The sequence below is a fragment of the Natrix helvetica genome, assembly GCF_964273705.1.
Source record: "Natrix helvetica genome assembly, chromosome: 1".
In the NCBI taxonomy this organism is placed as follows: Eukaryota; Metazoa; Chordata; class Lepidosauria; order Squamata; family Natricidae; genus Natrix; species Natrix helvetica.
In genome coordinates, this window is record NC_138548.1 from 231525579 (window position 1) to 231551340 (window position 25762).

Consider the following 25762-nt stretch of genomic DNA (forward strand, 5'->3'; position numbering starts at 1 on the left):
ACTGGGGGAAGCGGCGGCAGCGGCAGGCCCAGAGCGCCTCACGTGACCGGCTTTCTAGGCCGGCTTTGGCCGCCGGGGGGCGCCCGAGAGTTATCCACGGGGGCAGCGGCTACCCTCGCCTGGCTTCCCAGCCATCTTCGATGCGGAGCGAGCGCCAGTTGCAGCCTCTCTTCCATCCTCTCGGGAAGCATCCCGCCTCACAAACCGCCCCAGACACCTGTTAGCCCTCCGTAAGGGAGAGCCCCTTTCTAAACACACACCCCGCCCGTATCTGGGTCACTTCCTCCGCGGGCACCGCCGCTTCTGATAACGCCGAAGAGTTTTTTTCAAGCCCCGGTTGCTCCGTATTTACTTCCTGAAAATGTTTCAGATTCAGAGCCGTTGCCCATTACAAGTGGAACGGCTTTCCTTCAGAAATTGTGGGTTGTTCATCCCTGGAGGTATTTAAGAAGACTTGGCTGGACAGCCATTTGTCTGAAATGGTATAAGGCCAGGTTCTCCAGCTTGGCAGGGGGTTGGGCTAGAAGACCTCCAGGGTCCCTTCCCGCTCTATTCTAATAGATGGATTGGTTTCTTCGAGCAAGGTTGTATATGTGCACCCGAAGAAAAGTTTGTTAAGTATCAGGCTGGTTTCAAGAGAGGTGGCACGAAAATGCAACAGCAAAATTATGCTATGCCTTCCTTTTGTCAGGGGGGAAGGGAGGAAGGGAAGGAAGAAAGAAAAGAAGGGAAGGGAAGAATCCAAGAAGAAAGGGATGAGATGAAGTAGAAAAGCCCAAACCTCAAACAAAGTCATAATGCACTTTCAAGTGTTTTACATATTCCAAATTTAGAAGACCAACCTTCATCCTGATAGCTACTTCCTGTATCTATCAAACTATTTGTTAGAGCGATCCTTGACCTTCTTGTCTTTCTATATCTGCACACTGGATAGAACCAATTTTGATAATTTTTTAAATTAAGGATTTTGCAAAGAAAATAGAAACTGACCCAAATTAATAAACAATAAAAAAGAAAAGGAAGAAAAGTGCAGAAAAAGAAAACCAAAAGGAACAGAAAGCAGCTTTCAATTTCTCCTTCAGTAAATATAAGCACAATTACAATATTGCCTCTTATTCCATCATTATAAAAAAGCTCCCTTTTTTCTATTACCCAATTTTTTCTAATCATCCAAACCACAACATGAATTCATGCTTTCTGTTTCATGCAAATAATCTTTAAGGTGTTCCAGTCAATCATAAATATATATATTTTTCCCCCTATTATAGATGCAAACTGCATTCTGCAGTTCCATCATCACCAGCCATTCCTCCGTTATGGGTAATGTCAAACCTTTCCACTTTTGAGCATATAATGTTTTCGCTGTGGTTATATTAAAAGCTATATATTCTGGGCAATTTTTTTAGTGACAAATACTAATGATACATTTTATAAAATTCTTAAGACTATAACATAAAGTGTTCTAAAAAACAATATATTATTTGCCTACAAGCAAATCAATTAGGAAAAAAGATGTGAAACATTTGATTTATAAAACTTTGGATGAGAAACTCAGGGTATATTAGGAAGAAAAATAAAGTTCTTTTCTATATTAATCCTCAACTAACCCAGAACTTATTTTAATTCACAAAAATGGAACAGAAGTAATACTATATTAAATTAAACCTCTGGCTGGGAAGTCTATGTCCCAAATGAAGATAAACTTTATAAACAACTTATGAAGAGACAAATGGATTTTTTTCAAAGTACTCCCAGGTCGACTCTCGGAACTGGATTTTTTTCCTATATATAACTGGTGTCTGGTGGCATTGGAATGGTTTCCCCTCAAATGGTCAGGACTTCTGTGAAAAATATTAAAATTACTTTAATTAAAATTAAAGCTTGACAATTTACTAAAGAGTTTTTTTATGGATAGTTTGGTTGTTTGATGTATGGAGTCAGAAGAATAGTAATTCAAGAGAATATACCTATATTTCAGAAAAATCAGACCCATTTCAAGAAAAGTGTGATTGGAATTTTGAAAAACGTGACTACTAAAATTTCAAAAGTTTGGATGGTCAACATTAAAGTTTTGACCAGTTACACTCGGTTTTGTAGAACATTGTCATAAAGACAAAAAGGCTATACACAGAATTGTTTTTGCTTCACAAATTGAAAAACGAAGATTTCCAGTCATTTTTGAGTGGTTAAAAAAACCCTAGAATCTTTTTCATTTCTTCTTGGGAAATGGGCAAGACCCTTACTTTATTTATTTACATGTGCATCCCAAGTTGGGCAAGTTGGGTTGAGAATGATTGGTCCAAAGTCACTTGGCTGGCTTTTGTATCTAAAGTTGGACTGGAACAGTCTCCTGGTTTCTAGGTAGTCCCTTAACCATTAGACAAAAGTATCTCTCAAGTATTAATTCAAGCAATCCTACTAGTTCAGCCATTACCAACTTAATTTTGACACCGTTCATTTTCCAAATTGGGATAGTATTTCATTTTTACAAGAGCAGAGTAGAATGTTCATACTGTGGGATTTTTCTTACTCCTGGTTTACTAACTGGAGACCCTAATACAGTACTGGAGAAAGAGCTCTTGCATAAATAAAATAGCACTCCATGCCAGTCCCATCTGCAAACTTGTGCAATTATTTATGAACCTTCCTTAATTAGATGACACTTGAAGTGCAAAGTTAAGGCGCCTAGAACAGCACCACCTGCTATTCTAATAATCACTGGAAGTTAGACAGCATGTAAATTTAAATAATAATAGAAGGTAGATTGTAGGTAAATTTCAGTCTGTTCAATGGCAGAAATTTGTTTAGGCTTTATCAGATAGAAAAACTGAAGGAGCGATGAGGATCATCTAGTTTCCACTGAAATTAATATTGAGTTGTTCTGTTAATGGAGATTCTCAGTCATCCAGGTCACGGTTGTCCCAAAGGTACTTTTTCAAGAGACAACTGGACGTTTTTCTTTGAAGACGTTTTTCTTCTCATCCAAGAAGCTTTTGAAGAAGTGAAGAAGTTTCTTGGATGAGAAGCGAAACATCTTCAAAAAAAAAAAAAAACCCCAGAAAGTCCAGTTGCCTCTAGAAGCAACCTTGAGAGTCTTTCTGTTGTTCTGGATTTGGACAAATTGTAGTTTTGATGAGATTTGTGAATATGATCACCCATCTTGAAACCAATTAGTTTATTGAATGAATGATTAAATCTGTTCCTTTTGTCTATTGGGAAAAGCAGTTATATCGTTTGAACTATTTATCAATTTTTCTCTGAAACTTAGGGCAGGCTGTGCCACCCAAACCAGTCTAATAATGAGTGCCTGCTAATAGACAAAGGACTGTTTTGATATTGGCGATAGATTATTCCCCTTTAGACTTCTCCAACTATCAGTTGGAGGTAAAGCATTCTAGTCTCTATCTTAAGCAATGGAACTTGTCAAATTGTTACAACTTCTTTTGAGGTGGAGCTGAGAACTGAGGTGGCACAGTAGTTAGTGTAGTACTGCAGGCTACTTCAGCTGACTGCTAGCTACGGTTGGGCAGTTCAAATCTCACCAGCTCAAGGTTGACTCAGCCTTCCATCTTTCCAAGGTGGGTAAATTGAGGACCCAGATTGTTGTGGGCAATATGCTGATTCTGTAAACTGCTTAGAGAAGGCTGTAAAAACACTATGAAGCAGTATATAAGTGCTATTGCTATTTTGACTTGCTCTGAGGGTTCCTCTTTTATGTCTCTATGTTCCTCAAGATGTAAGGAGAGCAATTTGCATAACTAAGTTTGAGTTATTACGCTTCTTCTTTCCAAGTCCAGCTTAGGTGCAAGTTAGTTTATAAAAGCCATCTTTTTTAGAATTTTGAAGACGAGAATAACTGTAGAACTTTGAACTCCTGCCACAAGTTCTTACTGCATTTCAGATATAAAGTTAAAAGGTTGTCTTAGAGCAGGCCCAGGTGACTCCACATTCATGAGTCTCTCCTTAAGAAACTGCATCTTATCCTGGAGTTGCTTGCCAGCCCCATGATCCAGGAAAATATGCATCTGATTTATAGAAGTATCAACTGTGCATTCCATACCTGCTCATAAATCCCTTTTTGGTTTGGAATCCAAACCCCGGCACATTCCTGTTGGTTAGTATCAATTGAACACGTTTTTGTTATACTGCTGTAGAATTGTGAAGTACCATATTTTTCGGACTATAAGATGCACTGGAGTGTAAGACGCACCAGGATTTCAGAGAGGAAAACAAGAAAACAAATTTTTTGCCCTCCCTGGCCCCCAGGAGCATTCGGCAGGCCTCCCAAACCTCTGCGCGCCCAGTTTTTGCGAAAAACAGGTCCGTTTTTGGCAAAAATGGGATGTGCGGGACAGGGTTTCAGGAAGCCAAAAATGGCCTATTCGGTGTATAAGACACACCAACATTTCCACCTTCTTTTAGAGAGTGAAAATGTGTGTCTTATACTCCGAAAAGTACAGTAGTTTTGTTCATAAACTGCTCAAATTTATGCCATGGGAAACTATAAATGTAACTTGACAACATTATTCTAGAGATAGTATATTTCCCCTATAACATCATTTGGCATATTTAGTTTAAGAAAGGCCAAATTACGTTTATATCTGTAGTCTTCAGATAAGATGATTAATATGACTTAATAGGGAGAGGATAAATGTTCATCAGAGTGAGAAACACACCACAAGTATTTCTCTGAAATAGAATAAAAGGCTCTTTACAAGAGATTCATCATAATAATAATTTAATAAAGTTGTGCAAATTTCAAGTAAGCTTTATAACTTCTATGGAATATAAGCCCTTGTCTCCTGGGTGGTTTATTCTCTGTAAATGTTTCAGACTTCCTTCAATCTTGTTCAATTCTGAGTAAAAATGTACCTAAAAAGTAAAAGTAAAAGTTTTAGTCAACAAGTAAACCTGCATTTTAATGTATCATTCTTAATGAGAACCACGTAGTAACTGTCTATGTAGAATGAGTAAAACAGCAGAGATTTGTGTTTTTTGTAGGAATGGGAAGATAGATCTAGTATCACTATTGTTTACAATAACTACAATCAATTTTTGCTTGTGATTATGGTATTAACATGGCGGAAAACTTACTTGGGCTCTAACAAACTTGTGTAGCTTTGAAAGCAACCCTCTTGCTTCTGGCAGCATAACAACAACTGTGAAGTGAGCATCTAGTAGGAGGCACAACCAGTCCATAATCTGAAAATAAAGTCAAAATACACAATCACCATGAATGAACATTTTAGTATTTAGCCATTAAAATGCAAGTCAGTCTGCTACGTATACAGAATTTTGTTGCGTACCTACTTGCAGTTCAGCCTTTTAATTTCAGTGTTGAAACTAAACATTTTGAAGGCAGCATAATTATTACTTTTTATTTGTTTGCAATCATGGTAAATCTGTGAAGAATTTACCAAATTAGATATTTCTATAATTTTAAACCCAGGCAAGAGTGACCTTCACATCAGCGCGAACATATTTCTACTATAATTTCCATTGCCCTTTCCCCCATGAAATATAGAAACATTACAGGCTTCCCAGCAATGCAATCTCACTCATAATCACAGCTAGCTGGTCAGTTCGTTGCCACACATTTTAGAAATTTTTTGCTATGCTTTAGTTTTTAATATAGGAAGTACAATTTGGGCTACTAAAAACTAGTTAAAAGGGACATCACATTACAGGATGTTCCCAACACATATGGCAAACCAAATAAAAACAAACGAAGGCATTATAGGTGAAGCTCTAATGCAATCACTACAGTCAATATGCTTATATTGTTTACGGGATGCCACTCGTGATCTACAAGCAAGACTAGATTTTCTGTATTAATGGTTTCTTCACTTACAGTACGACAATATACTGAACCAAATTTAGCCATCCCATATTAAATTAATAAAACTAAATAGGCCTAAATCTGAATTTACCTGGATTGAATTTAGTAATAGGTGGCAAACAGATCCAATTAATCATTTTCTTAGACATATAGTCTATTATTACAGTGAGAGCTGGAAGAATTATCTCATTTTTCCAGAGGCACTAAATCTGAATATGTAGCTCTTAAAAGATTTCTTTGGGCATATTTAAGAATACTTGATAGTTTTCGTAGGAAAAATTCTCTATACCTGTTGTATGGTCAGATGAAGTATTCCAGGGAAGTGTGTGGAAGACTCTTTACTACATTGCACATATACGTACTGAAGATACTGGAAGAATAACTAAAAAGAAAACAATAACATTAGAAGTCGCTGAATACAACTGTATATACAAAGAACCTTTTAGTCCTTTAAAAAAGAATGACTTGTTTTATTTGGTGGTGTAACTGAGACACCCCATATATCAATAAGCAAAATAAATATTTTCCAGACAAAGTTCCTACAGCAAAGTTCCCCCAACCTTTACGCCTTTGCAGACCGCCCCGGGGTGGGTGGGTGAAGGAGGGGGCATAGTTTTGCATGAACGGCAGGCAAGTGTGCACACAGTTCCATTTGCACACACGCACATTGCTTATCTGCTGCTCACGCAAATGAGGATGCACACATTCTTGCCCAACACTTCTGTGGCCCAATTCCAAAGGGCTCAAAGCCTGATAGTGGGCTGCAGCCTGGGGGCTGGGGACCCCTCCCTCCTTTTTTGGAATACAGTGAAGTGAATTTCAGTCTGGTTTCTCCTCCCAGATAAAGTCTGATACATACAAAGTAGTCCACTGTGTGGGAGTTAAATTTCTGTTAATTTTATGATGTCCATGTGATTACACAAATATTATTTGTGCATTATTTATATTGACATAATTGAAATTTAACAGACATTCATAAGTAACAGGCACCTCTTCTGCTAGAAGAGAATATAAATAGTTATCAGCTTACAATTGTTCATTTAGTGACCGTTTTTTACACTTACAACCGTGTATCTTAATATCTTCTGTATCCAAACATTAAAGTTTCAGATATAAAAGGGACAACTTTAGTGAAGTGTCATAATCAAGTGTAAAATTAATTTGAGAGTTACTGCATTCTGAAGGCACAAACCAATACTTACTATGACTTCCTTTGCCGAGAGGTCTTTCAAATGAGGTAAAATAAATGTTTCACTGTAAGCTGAACAAATAATTGTATTTCTGCATAAGGTAGAGATACTGAGTCAAGGATATACTTCTATTCAGATTTGTGTCTTATTTTATCCCCTTCCCCTTTTAAAAAAAGTACTTTTAAAATTCAAATATATATATTTTAAATTAACAAGTAAAGCAGCCTTTGTTCATCAAACGAAGAACTGAGTGATCCAAATTACAGAACAACAAGAATCAAAACCTGGGTACTTTGCAAATTAAAACTGCTGATCCTAACAACAATACTACCAAGTCTGCTAATCTACCAGAAAGAGAAAAAAATGTCACCAGTCCTTTACCTACATAGATTAGAAAGGGTTAACAGTGATTATGCATGTTGATATTTCTATGTATATATCATGAACGCCAACGTCAATTTTTCAGTGAAGATTTAGCGGAACCAAATAGCAGTATTGCTACTTCTTGATTCAAGAGAAAAGAATTCCTTTCTGCAGGCAGCTTAATGTAGAGATAAAGTTGGGACTGAGGATGCTGAGTTAAAAATAAACATATTGAGCAGTGGCTCCTCAAAGAAGGAATGCAATTAAGGAATGCAAAGACTTGTTTGGTCTTTATCTTTGCAATCAGATATTGTAGCAATGCAGCAGAGAACAGTACATGTAATCCTTTACTTTTCAGAGGAATTACTATAAGCTTTACTTCTCGCTGTATCCATTTGATTCTAGGACAATAGTGGGAGACTTGTGGCTCTACAGGTAATTTCCAAAACATATCATTCCTGAGTAGTCACATTGCCTAAGGTGTGGCTCAAGCGAAATCGTTAATATTCTAGTGTGGTGTGCTAGTAAAGTCTAATCTTGTGGCACTTTGTTGAAAAATAGCCATAAGACAAATGAGGTTAGCAATTAAGACACTTTCAGACTTTAATAAATCTCATACACAACTTTGCTTCAGCTGCATACATATTTTTGTATCAATACAATACTGGTAAAATTTGTTACGGATATGATAAACAATCTAAATACAATCCATAACAAAATCTACTTTCACATTTTATTTAGGGCAACCAATTATTTCTATTAAAAACAATCTACATTGATCGGTATTTCAATATTTAATTTAGACTTTTTAAAAAATACCTTAATATATATTTTAAATATAGCTATTTCAACAAATGTTCTTTATGCAGTGATTTTCTAAATGTATACTTTTATGTAAATTTTGGAGCCAAGACTGAAAGAAGTTGCTAGAATCTGTTCATTGCTTTTTGGTGCATTACTACATTTTTATTTACACACACACACACACACAGTTAAACCACAATCAATTCAGAGGCCAAAGACTATATCTGAGGGTTATCATTTTCAATTCAGATTATACTGAATAGGAGGAATAATGATATTTTCTTTTTAATCATTCACATCAAAAATATATTCCAAAAGATACAGTAATGTTGCTTTGTGTGGCCCAACTGGACATATACCACTTAGTTCTATTTCTTGGGATTTCTGTATTGTCTGCGTATCACAGCTATCTTCCTCCATGAGTTCAAAAGTGCAGCCATTCTGTACAACTTTAGACAGTTCATCCATTTTGTTGTTTTGAACGTTATGAACATGATCTGGTACAAAATCTGAATTCATATTCATCGTTTCAAGGTGGTCATCACCAATGCTACAAAGAAACAAAATGTCCACAGATACTCAAATTAGTTTAAAATGTTATTTAAATCTAATCCTGAAGTTGAAACCATAGTAAATCTAAAACAGATTGTTTGCTGTTAAAACAGAAGAACATAGGGGAAAATTAGCTTTTGGCAGGCAAAATTGATAGGGATAAATAGTACATCAAGGATGATAAAAGCCATTATTGGTTAATTGTTTGAAGATGAATTTTTCTCAATCTGTATCAATTAAAAGAAAAAAAGAGTCCACAATCTGGATTTCATAAAAGCGAAATTATTTAGAATTGTGCAGTATTAAGTAGACCTAAATAAATACGCTTGTAAAATGAAAAGTTCTCCAAAGAAAAAGAGATGATTTATAGTAGCTGTCATTTCTTCAGCTTGTCCACATGCAGATCTAAGACTAGTGCCATCTTTTCAGAGCCTTTTTATAAACACAAATTAAACTGGGGGGAAAACCCCACTATTTCAAAACAAACTTTTGCAAGAACTATTAATACATTTAAATATAAATGGAAGTATGTATATTTACCTCAGAAAAATCTTTAGGCAAGTACAAATAACTGCTTCAGGGATATCAGGAAATTGCTGCAGACAGAGTTGCAAGAGATGTATATCTGTTTTCTCCACTGCAATTGCCATCAGTTCTGGACACATGCTGGAAGATAAAAAAATGAAGTTCTCAATATATTTAACATTATGATTGGTTACACAGTCAGCCACATGTTTAGACTGGATTTGGCATTTGTGTGCACCCTCTGAATCCCTATTATTACTATTATTTTATCCTGCCATATACATACATACATACATACATACATACATACATACATACTCAAGATGATATACATATCTAATACTCTTGGCTTTCTATTTCCCTCACAATAATAACTGTGAGGTGGATTGGGGTTGAGAGATAACGACAGGTCCAAAGTTACCCAGCTGGAGGCCTAGAACTCCTGGTTTTTAAGACAGCACCTTCACCATGACACCAAACTAGCACTCTACTGTGTTAATGTTTTATTCTTTTTTCTGGATATTTTTCCATACACGTTTTAAAATTTTTCTGGCTTATAACATAACCAAGTCCTGAGAGCTATTGCTACAAAAATGTGAAGCAGGGTGTTTGTTAGAAAATATTAGGTATTTATTACCTATAAGAGAGGCTTTGTGTTTGAATTAGTTGAACCAAGCAACTGCGAGGAAAGAATGAAGATTCTGCTTTACATCTATTCACAAGAGCAGATATTATATATCCAACTGAAGCTTGAAAGACGGTCACCGGAGTGCTAGACAAAAACGCCAGTAGTTTTTCTTCTACAGTATTCTGAGAAGCACCCTAAAAAAAGAAATATTTTACTTATTTCTTCCAACTTAACTATTTCTTTCATTGCTAATTAAAATTATTAACTACTGGAGTAGTCGCCCAACATGGCTATTGTAAGAGTTTGGTCCATTAATTCTTCATGCGACCAAATCTGTAAAGATAAATGTTTTTAGATACTTACATGTATCATAGATTAAGAAACATTTTATCTCTGGCTCTATTTTTGCAGTTTACCAAACAACTTTTTAAAAAAGAATCACACTGACCAGATTTGTTAATTACACTTAAAAATGCTAATTAATATAATCATGAATTTATCTTTAATTTGGTTTGCTGATACTTAAAGTACAAATTAACAACTCATTTAGGTACATATTTCACTACGTTTGTACATAGAGAAAATACCACTCAAGATTGCCACGTCACCCTTTGTTTTCAATACGGAGCGTTCATAATTACCTTAATAATGTTAAGAAGCTGTTCCACTGTCAGGGTCCCTTCTTGAGCATTCTTTCTTGATCTCAACTGCAATATTTGACAAAGAAATTAAGATTCTCTGAAACAAGTAGGTAACATTCCTTCAAAACTCAACATCAAGATTATGTCTTCAATGAGATCTCCATTCTAACAGGAATCCCTGATTCATTTATTATGAAGGTACCATCTGGTCAAGAAAGACATTATCAGATGAAAAGGAACATGTGACCCAAACTGTCAGCATTCTAAGTAATGCATCCAAAGAAAACAGAACCCTGAGGCAAATGAGTTCCTCAAAGAACAGTTTATTGGCTACATCATATTGACACAAAGCCGACTCTGAAATTTCTCATGGCTTTCACCTGATTAAAAGTAAAAGTTGCCCCATTCCTCCAAGCTGTCCAATCCAAATGTTGGCCAGTCGTTTGGTTACTTGCTCCTCCTCTGACCTGTGAGAATGTCCTTAGTTCCCACTCGGCCATGAAGAGTCCCATTCACTGACCTAGGGGCATTCCAAAGGCGCCAAGCTGCAAGAGCTGGAGGGCGGCGAACAGCCACTTATGTGGCTTGGCAATACTCCTAGGTCAGTGAATGGCACTGTGCCTGGCTGGAAAGGGGGTTTGCCGGGTGGCTACTCGGCTGCTGCAACAGCGCAACACAGCCATTCGACGCTGAGGCTGTGCCCGGCTCTTCGGGAGTCCGCTTGCAAGAGAGCAACCACCCGGCAACCCCCCTCTCCAGCTGGGCAAAGCACCACTCACCGATCTAGCGGTATCCTGAAGGCGCCAAGCAACGCGAGCCTTTGCCCCACCCCACCCCATTCCTGTGACTTGGTGCCTTTGGGATAACGCTAGGTCGCTGAGTGGCACTCTGCCTGGCTGGAGGCGGGGGGGTTGTCCAGGGGGCTTATTTTCAGGGGAGGACTTACATTTTTGCCCACTGAAAAATGTGGCATGGCCTTATTATCAGGACATGTCGTATTTTCGGGGAAACACGGTAGAAAACGAAGAACTTAAAGTGCCCTGAGACCTGAGAATTCAAACACACTGATACCTGCTGTGTTAACACCTCAGATTTAACAACTGTCAAAAAGAAAGACAAAGAAGTTTAGACAGTGGAAGTGAGAGCACAGCAGAAGAGAAAAAACTGGAGAGAATCACAAAATACAAAGACTTCCAAACAGAAGTAGAACGACTATGGAAAAAGAAAATGAAGATAATACTTAAGGTGGATTTGCCCTGGGTGCAATCCCAAACATCTGGAGCACCACTTGCACAAAATCACCATCAGTAAATTGCAAAAGGTAGTTTACTTGGAACAGCTTTCATCAATGCAATGAAACATTTAACTCAACCCACAACAACTGCCCACCCCAGATCCTTAGGGAGGACTCAATAGATGAATACAAGTACCAGCTCCAATCTAAACAGCCAGCTGATTGTGCAACCAACCATAATGTCACATGTTCCTTAATTTACCTGGTAGCTGTCACATGCCTCTCCTACAACAATACAAACACACATAACACACACTCATGCTCTAGGTTGGAAATAAATAACCTCAGAAACAATGCTATGAGATATAATTCACTGGTTAATTGCATTCCATTTTCTACTGTATACATTTTTAAAATGTTTAAATACATGTTAATATAAAGGCAAATGATATATACATGAACACATTTTGAACCTTTTAAATGCTAGTATACTCAACATATGCAAGGTAAGATCAAAGGCACATTCCTGGAGAAAGAAGTTGCATTTAAGTAAGAGAAAGAGAGTGCTCTGCTCTCATAAGTTTTGTATCTCAGAATATCACAAGGGAAAAAAACCAACTCAATATTTTTCTTTTCTTCCATTTTCAAGCTAATTCTCCATAATCACTACCCCAGGCAACAGTTAGCCATGCCTGATCGCTCATCTTCCTTGATATTGATAAAAACACACAAATGGAAATATGCTAGTTCACATTAATTCCATTAAAGTTTATGCTTTCCTGTCCATCCACAAGGTTACACACTGGCCCTTTGGGGAAAACACAATCACATCATCCACCACTGTTTACACAAATCTGGACAATTAACAAAAGCAGTTGAGAATTTTTAGGGTTAAGCGGATGGCTATTAATTGTGGATTCCATTATGCAATATCAACTACAATTCAGTGATCAATAAAGTAGTATTAAGGTAGTAGTATAAAATATTTTGTCCTGAAAATATAGAGTTAATGAGTATGTTCATCATAGAAGTTAATTATCGAGCCTACATGGAAATTAATTAAGGTTTGATTGGTCATAATTTTTCACATCACGTTTAGGGAGCATAAATTATAAATTTTGTTTCAAGCCATCTGAAGAAAAACCTTTCAGAAACCAAAATAGTTGAAGAAAAGCAATTTCATAATGCCATATTACTTTAGTATAAATTCAACTATTCAATTTAGGGGTCATACAACTTCATGAGACTCTTATTATCACTCAGCACAATCAGAATATTAATAATCTATACCAGGCTGAATATATATAAGAAATTGTATTATACACATAGGAAAGGAAATTAAAAATAATCACATCAAAATAAACATACCGGCCTCTTAGATTCATCTTTAGCAGCTTTATCTGGCTCGGCACAGATTATGCCATCTTCCTGAAGCCTATTCCAATCAACAGGCATAGATTTCATTTCTGGAAAAGAATTTTATTTCAAAGGATGCAAAATATTTCTTGTTATGTTTCTTCCCTCCCACCACCCCAAACAGCCAGGTTCTAGGCAATTTGTTCATCTTCTGACTCAAAAATGTACAAGAGAATATACATTTTGATCACATGTTTCAAAAAGTTTTTATTTAGGATCCTGTGATGACAAAATTTCTGTCATCCAGTTCTAAAGAGCCTGCATTTTGTCATTCAGCAAATAGCCAATTAGTCTTTCACTTTATAGGAGATTACCTGAATTATTTAATTGGATTATTTCCCCTGATTTCTTAGTAGAAATAATACTGCGGCAGCAAGAAATAGACCTTGGTCCTAAAAACTAAACATGCAATTTCCTTCAGGGTTCTGTGTATCCTTTAAAAAAAGATGTGGGTGCTTTTAAAAAGGTGCTGCGCTCCCACATATTCTAGAATACCTCTTCTGAAACATTTTTAAAGCTTGCCCAGTCCTTTTTTTTTTTAATGTTGGCCTCCCACAGCTTCAAAGTCCTGCATGAACTTCCTCATATTTGCCTGTTCTCCTCTTCCACAGTGCAAATTTCTCCTCCCCTTTAAGTTGTAAGCTGTTAAGTAGCTCCCTTTCCTTATCATTTAAAGAACCATAAACACAGATAAATTTCAATCATTAAGAAATCGTTTCATTGGGGCATTTTAAAATCAATTCAGAATTTTCAATTAATTGACTAATAAATATTACAGTTGGTTATACTTAAGAAATAAGCAGGAAGAGAATTAATTGTCACCAGCTTTATTAATTGCATTCTTAGAACTTGGAGGAAGTCATTACAGCTTTAGTACTAAAAAGCTTGAGAACTGTGCCTTCTAATTTCCCCCCCCCCCCCGCCCTTTATGACCCTGCAATCCCTTTTTATTGGGGTGAAGTCAGGGAGACTAAATGGAGCTGAGGGTTTACAGGTCAGATGCCCTTCCTGATGCCTATGCGGCATTCACAGCAGATATTTTTTCCTTGTACCCTAATAAAGGAACATTTGTTGCTACCTAGGATTGAACTCTCAACCTTCTGAGTGGGAGGTGAGCATCTTTACCTCTAGGCCACCACAGTACTCAACTATGCCTTCTACTAATAAGCAAAGCATAATATAAATTGTTTTGGTTTTAACTGTTTTTAACATGTAATTTTCCAAAAGCAGTTTACTATATTTAATATAGAATAATGCTGAATTTGCAAACTGCTCAGAGGGTGCTGTACATAAGTGCTACTGCTATTGCTATAATTGAAAAAATATTGCAGTCAAGTTCCTACCAGAAATATATGTATCCTTGCTTTTTCCAACTGCAGCAGCCAAAGAGGATGTTTTGCACTTGTATAGGATTACTTCTAATTCTCTGCCGTGTATTATGAATAGCTTATCATTGTAAGCCCAACACTGAAATAAAGAAATACACAGTTTTTATATATTAGGTTAGAATATATTAGGCAGAAATAGTTAGTGAACATATACACTTTCAACTTTTATCTTTTTTAATACAATACAATAGCAGAGTTGGAAGGGACCTTGGAGGCCTTCTAGTCCAACCCCCTGCCTAGGCAGGAAACCCTAACCTGTCAAATTTCACTTTATAAAATAATGAAATTCACTGTTTTGTTTCATTACGTAACAGCTATATTCACATGGGATAAACAACCTTTATCAAGCTGTATTTGATTTTGAATGGAATGCTGATGTAGCACTCTAAAAATAGATAAGGCCAGAGCAAAGTGAAAGCTGATTTATTTTCAATTAACAGTTACTGAATTAAATATATTTAATGTGCTAATTCCCCATATATTAAACTATTTCCCTCATCAATCAAATTAAAAATTGTATTTTGCTAAAACATTTGAAAGGTCACAGCTATGATTTTGTAACCCACATGGGACACTGAAGTTTCTGACAGTACAACCCTTGGCAAAACTAATGTATAATGCATTTCCCTCTCTCTTCTGGGTGACTGAATGACTTTTGAAGCATTGTTGCGGGTTAACACACCTTGAGTTTTATATATAAAACATCTGATTTGGTGCAGCAAACGGATACAATTTTTTTCTAAGTTAGGCCAAAATAGTGCTGCCAAAAAAGCCAACACAATTCTAGGCTGCATAAAAGATCACATGAAGTGTTAATATCACTTTATAATGCCTTGGTAAGGCCACACTTGGAATACTGCATTCAGTTTTGGTTGCCACGATGGAGAAAAGACGTGGAGACTCTAGAAAGAGTGCAGAGAAGAGCAACAAAGATGATTAGGGGACTGGAGGCTAAAACATATGAAGAACGGTTTCTGGAACTGGATATGTCTAGTACAGCGATGGCGAACCTTTTTTGGCTCGCGTGCCACAAGTGGGGGGAGCGCAGGGGGGTTGTGTGCGGGTGTGCCGCACCCATAATGCAACGCGCGACCCCCCCAGTGCGCATGCGCGCACATTGCATGACCCCCCCCATTTTTACATGCTTTTTTCGCCTTCCCCAGGCTCCAGAGGCTTTATAGGAGCCTGGGGAGGGTGAAAAGAGCCCCCCCCGCCCCCTCCGGAGGCTTCAGGGACCGTCCGGAGGCTTCCCTGAAGCGTTCGGAACGCTTAAAACCACCCTCCAAGCAAACCGGAAGTGACTTCCGGATTGCTCGGAGGGTGGTTTTAAGCGCTCCGAAGGCATCAGGGAAGCCTCCGGATGGTCCCTGAAGCCTCCGGGGGGGGGGGGACTCTTTTCGCCCTCCCCAGGTTCCTATAAAGCCTCTAGAGCTTGGGGAAGGCGAAAAATAGCTTTTAAAAAGGTGAACTCAGCTGACAGGGCAGCGCCTTGCGTGCCCTGACAAATGGCTCTGCGTGCCACTTGTGGCACGCGTGCCATAGGTTCGCCATCACTGGTCTAGTATTATGCAAAGAAGGGCTAGGGGAGATGATAGCAGAGCTCCAATATCTCAAGGGTTGCCACAAAGAAGAGGGAGTCAAGCTATTCTCCAAAGCACCTGAGGGTAGAACAAGAAGCAATGGATGGAAACTAATCAAGGAGAGAAGCAACTTAGAACTAAGAAGATGTTGGATAACCATTTGTCTGAAGTGGTGTAGGGTTTCCTGCTAAGCAAGGGGTTGGACTAGAAGACCTCCAAGGCCCCTTCCAACTCTGTTATTCTATTATTCTATTCTATTCTATTCTATTCTATTCTATTCTATTCTATTCTATCCTATCCTAAATGTGTTTTATAAACCAGTGCATTCAAAGTCAAAACTTAATAACAATTCTGAATCCAAATAATAAAGAAAGTAGAATGCAGAAATAAATGTTTCCAAATATATGGATGTAAACTATTCCATTTCCTCCACGTGAGATGCTGCTACAGGGTATTGTATGCCAAAACAACTAGACACAGAAAACAGTTGTTTTCCCTTGTGTCATCACTGTGCTGAACACCTAATTCCCACAGTACTGTCTTATGTATATTTACCCATGCAATATGGCTGCACTACTATTATCCTCATCTTTTCTACTACCTTCTCTTATTGGTATCAATATGATTATTATTACTCTGTTGTACAATGAGAGCTTCTGCACTGGAGACAAATTCTTTCTGTGCCTAACCATACTTAGCCAAATAAAGTATGCTATGCTGTTCTATTCTCTATTAGCAAAATAAGAAAAAGGCGCACCTAGGCTTGAGATTCACTTATGTTAATGGCTTAATGTATTTATCGACAAAATGGGAAAAATTTAAAACACTGACTTAAATCATTTCTTCTTAATAATAAGCATGGATTTCTATTATGACAGAATTGCTATAGATATGTTAAAATCAAGTAACTGGTCTCAACTTACTTGTCCTGTTGTTCCTTGTGGCAAATCTTTTGATGCTTCCAGAGTTTGAAACTTAATATTCCATATTGAAAAGCAGTCTACCAGGAGGAGACAAAATTTATCAAACTGTGTGTGATTTACATATGCATAGTTTTCATTTATAAAATGTCACTTGCAAACTAATTAAAAGTATTCTGGCAATAAACTGTGTCCCCAAAGTAATTAACACATCAGATCATTCTTGTTGAATGCTATTGATAATCAAGTGTCTCATTTCAATAGGGCAGAGACGGGCAATCAATTTCCCCAGAGGACACATGAGAAACTTGAGACTGGTGTGGGTGGCTGATGCCCTGCCCCCTCCCCCCAAGATGCTGCACCACCAACCCTGCTGTTGCTGGCACTATGCCCCCTCTCCACTAGTGTGGGCAACTCAGATTGCCCAGGGGCCAGATGTGGGTTGTGGACTGTAAAATGCCCAGGTCTACACTAGAGCATCGGAAAGAAAATAATATCAAAACAATGTTTTCTGGAATCAGTGTCTCAATAAACATGAGTTATCCGATCAAAATAATCCGTATCTCTTTTTCTACCACCTTATAGAATCTTCCCTGACTTTCCTCATTGTTGACGATTATCAGTAAGTTCCAATCAGGTTCCCTTATTTTTTAATTCTACATTTTGTGTTGCAAACAATGTAACTTGAAGTCCTTATTGTTAATGTTTTTCCAAATGTCCCTTGGATGTTTTCCTTTTGTTTTGATCCAATTGTTAAGCTAAGTTATTTTAGTCCAATTGTTCAATGGTTTACCTTTGACATTACTTTCTGAGGAATGCAGGCCTCCTGTTACAGCAATATGGTCTTCATCAAGAATCACAATTGAAGTTCCTTTAAGAATATTTCCACCCATACTGAGTCTGAGTAGAATTGATTTTGGTAAAATCTGTGTTTCTGCTGTTTTACTCTCTTGTAGCGGCACTAGAATCTTATACACACAGCCATTGGAATCTGTGTACAAAATTAAGTCACATCTTGATTTACAATAATAAATATGAAAACAAGAATTGACATTTAATACAGATCTATGAACTTCGTCCACTGGTATAGCCATCCCTTTTCTTCCCTCTGCTTTGAGTGACCTGCAGTATGTAGTGCATGTATACACTACACAAGCCGAAACTAAGAAATTATAATCAAAGAATTAAAAATAATATGTATGCCACTTGCCAGATTACTTCCAAGAGCTGAAAATGTTTTTATTTCCCTGCCATGTATTTCATGGTAAAACCCTATAGTAATATAGCTGGCCAAACATTTACATACCTCCTCCCAGAGATTCTAAAGCAGTTTTACATATTTAATATCTAAAGCAGCAATTAAAAGTAAAATAAATACTATTTTCTTGTAATATTGATCCATATCATGCACTATGATGTGCTTTTAGTTCTTCTTGCTTGGTATATGGGAATTCTGCTGATGTAATTCATAAACCATAGTTTATGTTTAATGTTATGTGTGAACCAGACCATTATGATTTCTCCAAAGGCCCAAGACTACTAAAATAATGTTTAGCAATCTAATCATAGTGTCCAGAACTAAATGCATTTTGTATGCTTATGTGACTGTAATAGAAAATAAGACCATTTGTAACTACTGACTGATAAAGCAGAAAGAATACACAAAGCACACACTTATGGGGTTTTTGGTATCTAAAGTAACATTGTCTATGATATATTAAACTGGGACTCTGCTTTAAAAACAGAATTGGAAAATACAGTTATACTTACACAAGCAGAAGAGTGTGATAACTTTGTTTTTCAAATATGCCGCAAAACTCAGTGGAGTAGATGACCCAACTCCTTGTTCAAATTTAAACTTCAGAAGGGTATATGGATTGCAATGCTGCACATACACGAAGTAATTCCCATCCTGAAAATAAAGGCTTTTTAAAATATCCACATCTATCCCAATAAAGTATCACAAAAGGAAGGTAATAGTTCACATCACATACCCAAAGTAACTGAAACCCCAATTAAATAACAGAAATGATAATCCAATGGGAAACAATGCCAATATAGTCATTGTGAAAAAAGCAGTGTCAAAGGAAAGCAGTCTAAACAATGTATAGGTAGTCCTTGACTAATGACTATTATTGGGATTGGAACTTCCACTGCTAAGCAAAGTAATTGTTAAATACGTCATGCCTGATCCTATTACCGTTTTTTTTTGTCACAGTTCTTAAGGGAATCACCATGGTAGTTAAGCAATCATGTGACTGTTAAGCAAATCTAGCTCCCCCCATCGACTTTGCTTGTCGGAAGCCAGCTGGGAGGTTACAAATAGTGATCATGTGATTGCAGATAACTGCAATGGTTGTTAAATGACCAATTGGTTGTAGGTCACTTTTTTTCCCAGCACCATCTTAATTTTGAAGGGTTGCCAAACAAATAGACATCAGTCAAGCACTAGCTGCAGAGTTTCTTTTATCTTTGTATCCGTAAGAATCAGGAAGATGAACCAAACAGAAAAATTCTATCCTCTTCCACCCAAGGCAAGGCCTGGTTCATAAATATGGTATTTTAGCACAATAATTTCTTTAAAATTCAATTTGGTAAAATACGGTGCTCAATTACTGAAATTAAAATAGCTTTTCTACATTTGAAGACTGCTTCACTATATTGTTTAAAAAATATTCCATTAATTATCTAGTGCACATTAATATTTCCACAGAGGTCAGTTGATCAGATCTGTAACACTGACATTGAATTTTTTTAAAAAATGAAGAAACGCTTGATTATTATAGATTATCTGAACATTTGATCAAATCTTTAGTCCTCATAAAACTTCCAAGAGTCATCTGACAACAGCAGGATATAAATGCAATAAAAATAAAGAAATAAAACAAAGTTCTCAAAGATGTCTCTGGTGATTAAAGTGCTAATTAATACTATTCAGCCTTCAGAAAGTCAGTATCTGTTGATACTGAGAAATAGAGCTGAACATTTTTATACCAATGTCCAAGGACTGGGAACTCTGTCACAACACTTACTGCACTGATATAAATGAAGGATACATCAATAATAAAACAATACAAAGATGCATAAACAATACATCAAGAATGGAACATATAGCTATTATCTTACTAGAAACAGCAACCTTGCCAAATTCATAAAGTATCTATCATTTGACTACAACTATCTAAGATATAACACTCACCTGCTCAGTAATAAATAAAATAAATCTCTTTTCAACTCCAATTAAAGCATTGCTCCACCTAAAAATAAAATACATGGTTATCGCTATAGGGGAAAATGCAATCAAATAAAATATTGGACATTATTGCAGCTACCTAGCATTGTGTGTTATGGACTGGGGTCAAGGTAAGGTAATATCATGGGGATGTAGCAGAAAGAAGAGGAATCTTCTGTGATTACGTTCAAGCAAGGAAAGAATCTCAATTTCTTCATTTGAGGGATTCAAAATGATGAAATATCAGGATCACTACTTACATTTTGAATTTTAAAGCTACTACAGGGAATGGCACTCACCTAATAACTTCATTAGAAATAACGTTTTCAACTTCTTGTTTTGGATCTGCTAACAAAGCATCCAAATTTTTAACAGCTCCACCCTTGAACAGAACTAAGGGCTCAGTGTGTGGTAATGAATGTATCCGATATACATCTGATGACAGCTGAAAGATAATTTTTTAAAAAATGAAATGAGACATATACGTATGGCTACAAATGAAATATTTATTGTCAAAATAAATATTTATTCTAAATGACCATTTTTCTTCATCCAGCTTCAATAATCTTATGCTCCTAATGAGCAGGGTAATAGGTTTCATCCAATTCTCTAGATAAGTGAACCTGCACAAGATTCATATCACTTGTCTTCGTTCACTTTTCCAAAATGGAAATATTTTCTTGTTTCAGGAAAACAAATTGATTATGATTTAAAAGGAAGGAAGGAAGGAAGGAAGGAAGGAAGGAAGGAAGGAAGGAAGGGAAAAAAAAGAACAATCTTCACTGGCAAAAGGATCCTACTCAATTGAGCTGATCTGCTTCTTTATTTTATCTGGTCTTTAGGTCCCTGTTTTGATGAAGGACATCCCACTGTGATGTGTAAAAATATAGACTACAGTTTTATGGTCACGGACCAGCAAAGGGAGGGAGAAGAGAAAGAAAAATTGTCATTTTACTGATTCCAGATAACTCTGCAATTTTCTACACAATTCTGCATAATATGAGCAGCTTTTCTCCACAGCAGGAAAAATATAACTAAAAATAATCATTGCAAGCAAAAATCCACAACTTCCTTTACTAGAATCTTTTGTTGAATTCAGGGTTCAGCTGCACGAAACAATTACTTTAAAATATATTATCAGTACTTACTGTGGCTTTAAAAACTTTATCCAAGTCGGTATCATCCTCTTTCCAGATCTGTAAAACCTTTTAAAATTTACAGAATTACCATTTTAGAAAGATCACAATAAAGTGTTTGCTAATTGTCCCTCATGAAGCTTAGAGAAAATCAAATACTTTTGAGATATATTTAAGATGATCAATCTTAAAGTATTTGATTTTAATGGCACACAAAAGTACTTGGCTGAAGAACTGAAATATATTCACATATACCCTGTAAAAATAAAGGAGTCCCCATGGATTTTACTCTGCCAGTCATTGACAACTATAGAGGGTGGTGCTCCTCTCTGTTTCAAGGCCATTGCCTGAAGACATTTCTGCAGTCACATGGCCAGAATGACATCACGAAGCACTGTTACCTTCCCACCAAAGGGGTACCTATTTATCTACTTGAATTTGCATGCTTTCGAACTACTAGGTCAGCAGGATGGGAGTTCACCCTATCGCGTGGTGCTTGAGTCTCAAATTTGGACTGCTGGTTTTCCAGCCGACAAGTCCAGCATCTTTAACCATTGAGCCACCATGTTGCCTATATATTCTGGAGCGGCATCCAATACATACATGAATTAAACACATGAAAGACAGGCAGAGATAAAGATGCAGTTTTGCTTTTCCTTCTTCTACTGACTTCCTGGACAAGAGAACTCATTCCCATGAACATTTTGTTTCTTATCTAAGTTTTCAACTTCACTTTACTAAGGAATAAAATATCAACTCAATGGAAACATAGACAACACATTCATTCCCACAGCATGCAATGTCACAACATATTTATTTACATAGGCATTTCCCTTTTCTTCTTCCCTAGAAAGGGAAAGTACTAGAAAATGGAAACAAACTTTAAATAAAACCTATCATTAACTTCTGATAAGGTTCAATAAAACACTGATAAAATTGGTGTACGCCCATAATCATATGGATTAGATATCATACCTTGTCATCATGAACAAGAATGAATTCTTCTGTTTCATAGTTCCATATGGCTGGACATGAAATTGTTTGCCCTTGTTTGACTGACCAACAACCCAGTGGTTTTTGATCAGATACCTTGGAAAAAAAGAAAGATGCAAATAAAATGGGCTGCTCAGTAATTCAGCAGTAATTAAGGAAATCAGAATAAAATATCACGATTCTGAGTTCACGTACATGATTTGGAGCTATAGGGGAAAAAATCAATATCCTTTTAAGCATTCTTTGAAACATTTAATGAAAATGAAATATGGATTAATTTTTAAATTGTAAGAATCATAAGATATATTATTTAATTTTACATAATATCTGGATCCGACTGTGTTCAAAATTGGTATTTCAAAATTATTCCACAATTCAGATACATAACTAATGCTAACTTTCATTTTATTTTTTAATTCCTTATACAATTTAATTGTTAATCTATTTAAGATCTGTATCTCTTAAGGATATCAATTTGCAAGTATCTTGGAGACTTCTAGTATCCAGGCTAGATTGTTTGGTTAGTGTATGCCCAGTTGCATACATTGACAACTTTAGCTTGCATGAATGTAGGCAAAATAAGCCCCAAAATGTGAGCCTCAGTAAATCCCACTATCTAAAATTATTAGAATTATATTTGAGCATAAGTAGTTTTCTTTATATTACAATCTTTGCCTGTGTATTTTATTTTATGCATTCCAATACCATTTTCTGACGTTTTAAAAAAGGCCCATTGCATGAAACTCTGGTCTAATTGAAGAAAACAATATTTCAAGAACCAGATTAAAGAAAGCAAAGACCATACAGGTACTCAACTTACAACCACAATTGAGCCCAAAATGTCCACTTCTGAGCAAGACAATTAAGTGAGTTTTGCCCCGTTTTACAGTTTTTCTCATCACAACTGTTAAGTGAATCATGGCATTTATTAAGTTAGTAACCCATTTGTTAAGTATATCTGGTCACAAATGATGATGACCTTGGGACACTACAAGTGTTATAAATACATGCCAGGTGCCAAGTGTCCAAATTTTTATCATTTGAAGCTGCAAAGCCTTATAATATTGGTCAAAAACAATGCTAAAACATCCTTTAAAAATTAGAATAAATGGTATGCATCTGTGTGCCTGTATGCAGAATACAAATAGTCCTCTACTTGTTATCACAATTGAGCCAGAGATTTTATGTTGCTAAGTAAGAAATTTGTTAAGTGAGTTTTGCCTCATTTTACGACTTTTGTTAAATCAATAACAAGATTGTGAAGTGAATCTGGCTTTCTTCTGACTTTGCTTGTCAGAAGGTTGCAAAAGAGGATCACGTGACTATGGGACATGGCAACTGTCATAAATATGTTATGAAGCATTCGAATGTAAATCAAGTGACTACGGGGATGTTGCAACGGTCATAAGTCACTCGTCAGTGCTGTGGTAACTTTGAATGGTCACTAAATGAACTGTTGTAAGTTGAGGACTACCTGTAGTGGAAAATGGGACCACTCGCCACAGCCAACTCACCATGGTCAACCCACCACAGCCAACTCGCCATGGGACAACTCGCTATGGGTCAATTTAACAATTCTATTTAATGATTTAAAATAAATAAAAAAATATTTTAATGTTTGTCATTCACATTTCATTCTGTCCCTCCTTTTGCATCCTTTCTTTCATGATTCTATTTCACCATTTCTTTGATATTAGTGTAACTCTTGTCCCACACCGAGTTGTCCTGAGGCGAGATGGCCGTGATCAATTGTCTTGCAGCGAGTTGGCCGTGGTGAGCTGGCAGTGGCGAATTGTCACATGCCACAACTGTCGCCTTCCCCAAGGCCAGGACTTCGGTGCCCAGAATCACCAGTCCAACAGAAGCGGCTGCAAGTTGTCATTTCACGTGGGAACAAGCGAAGGAGGCACCCCGAGAAATCTTCAAAGCGGAGAGGAGAAACACCCTCTACGATAAGTGGTAAGTACAGATTTAAAAAGGTCGCAACAGATTCGGTTTCGGGTACTCCACGGGGACCGGACACCAAACCCGCATCGCCCCAGCAGGGTCACATCACTGGGACGCTGCTTCCCAAGCACGAGGCTGCGCACGAAGAGCCCGGGCGGGCTCCCATAGCCGCGTTAAAAGGGGCGCACACGTCGCAACCGGGCCGCGAAGAGTCACCGAAAATCTTCTCTCTCTCTGCTGCTGCTGACGCCGCCGCCGCCGCCGCCAGCATTGCCGCGCCCCGCTCGCCCTTCCAGCAGCCCTTGTGCGACCCCGTCCCTCCCTCGCCGCAGAGCCCCAGGACCGCTGGCAACGGCCCTCTCGCCTCGCCCCAGTAGCTTTGCCTTTACCTTATACAGCGTCACCGTCCGGCCTCGATCCGTGACCAGCACCCGGTCCTCGTCCGGCTCCAGTCCCAGCGGCGCCTGAGGGGGAGTCCCGGGCAAGCTGCACAACGTGAACCACTCTCGGAAAGCCGCCATCTTGCAAAGCGCGCGAGAAGCTGCGGCTCAAGCCTCGCGAGAGGGAAGGCCGCAATGCGCCTGCGTTACGATTCTCTCTCCATCACCCCCCTCTCTCCGCCTCCCCCCTCCTCCCCAACGCGCCATACTCCAGCGGTACGCAAGCGCGGTTGCCTTCTGTGGTGCGGAAAACCTGCAGCGCTCCCTGTTGGAAAGCGAATGCGACGCAAGCATCTAGGCTAAGGAGCTTTAACGTTGGATGAAGTGAACGCCTGGGGTTGCTTTACTTCTTTCGGAGAGACGTAGTGACCTGCTTATTCCTATAACCCGGTTTTGTAAATTTCCCTAAAAGACTAAACTAGACATACAGGTTGGTTTCACGCAACAGTTAACTTGCCACTGATGGTTGTGTGGTGTGTAAACCCAGTGTGTGTGTGATGCAGTCATTCGAGAATCTATACATTGTCTGAAGCTGGCGATGGAAATTTGTGATCCTGGTTTACTGCAGTGTATTGTAGCTATTGTGTGTTTTCAGTACTTTGGTATGTATTCCTATTGCTAATTGGTTAGGGGTTTTTTTGTTGCTATGATGCTATGTACAATGTAGATAAAATAAATATACCCTGACAATCATGCCAGTGTGAATCAATTTAATGATATAATATTAGAGGTGTGTTCCATTAACAGACAGAACCTTTATTACAGCCCTTAGGATAGGAAAGACTACGTAGGCATACAGGTAATCCTTGAATTACGGCCACAATTGAGCCCAAAATTTCTATTGCTAAACAAGACAGTTTGTGACTTTTGCCCCATTCTACGACTTTTCTTGTCACAGATGTTCAGTGAATCACTGCAGTTAAGTTAGTAACAC

At 37.6% G+C, this 25762-nt stretch overlaps 1 protein-coding gene across 1 annotated transcript; it reads right to left on the reverse strand.

Annotated features, from left to right (window-relative positions):
• Positions 1–4725: 4725 nt before the first annotated feature.
• On the reverse strand, positions 4726–24949 carry NOL11 (nucleolar protein 11). Its single transcript, XM_081963841.1, has 18 exons — positions 24778–24949; positions 22424–22537; positions 21461–21517; positions 20612–20757; positions 20280–20337; positions 18851–18992; positions 17874–18071; positions 17084–17160; positions 14536–14659; positions 13145–13242; positions 10543–10608; positions 9911–10095; positions 9289–9414; positions 8519–8746; positions 7042–7120; positions 6129–6221; positions 5095–5202; positions 4726–4872 (listed from the first exon to the last, which is right to left on the reverse strand). Exons 1-18 carry the CDS (start codon positions 24907–24909, stop codon positions 4759–4761), a joined length of 2145 nt encoding a protein of 714 aa, XP_081819967.1. The 5' UTR covers positions 24910–24949; the 3' UTR covers positions 4726–4758.
• Positions 24950–25762: the final 813 nt, after the last annotated feature.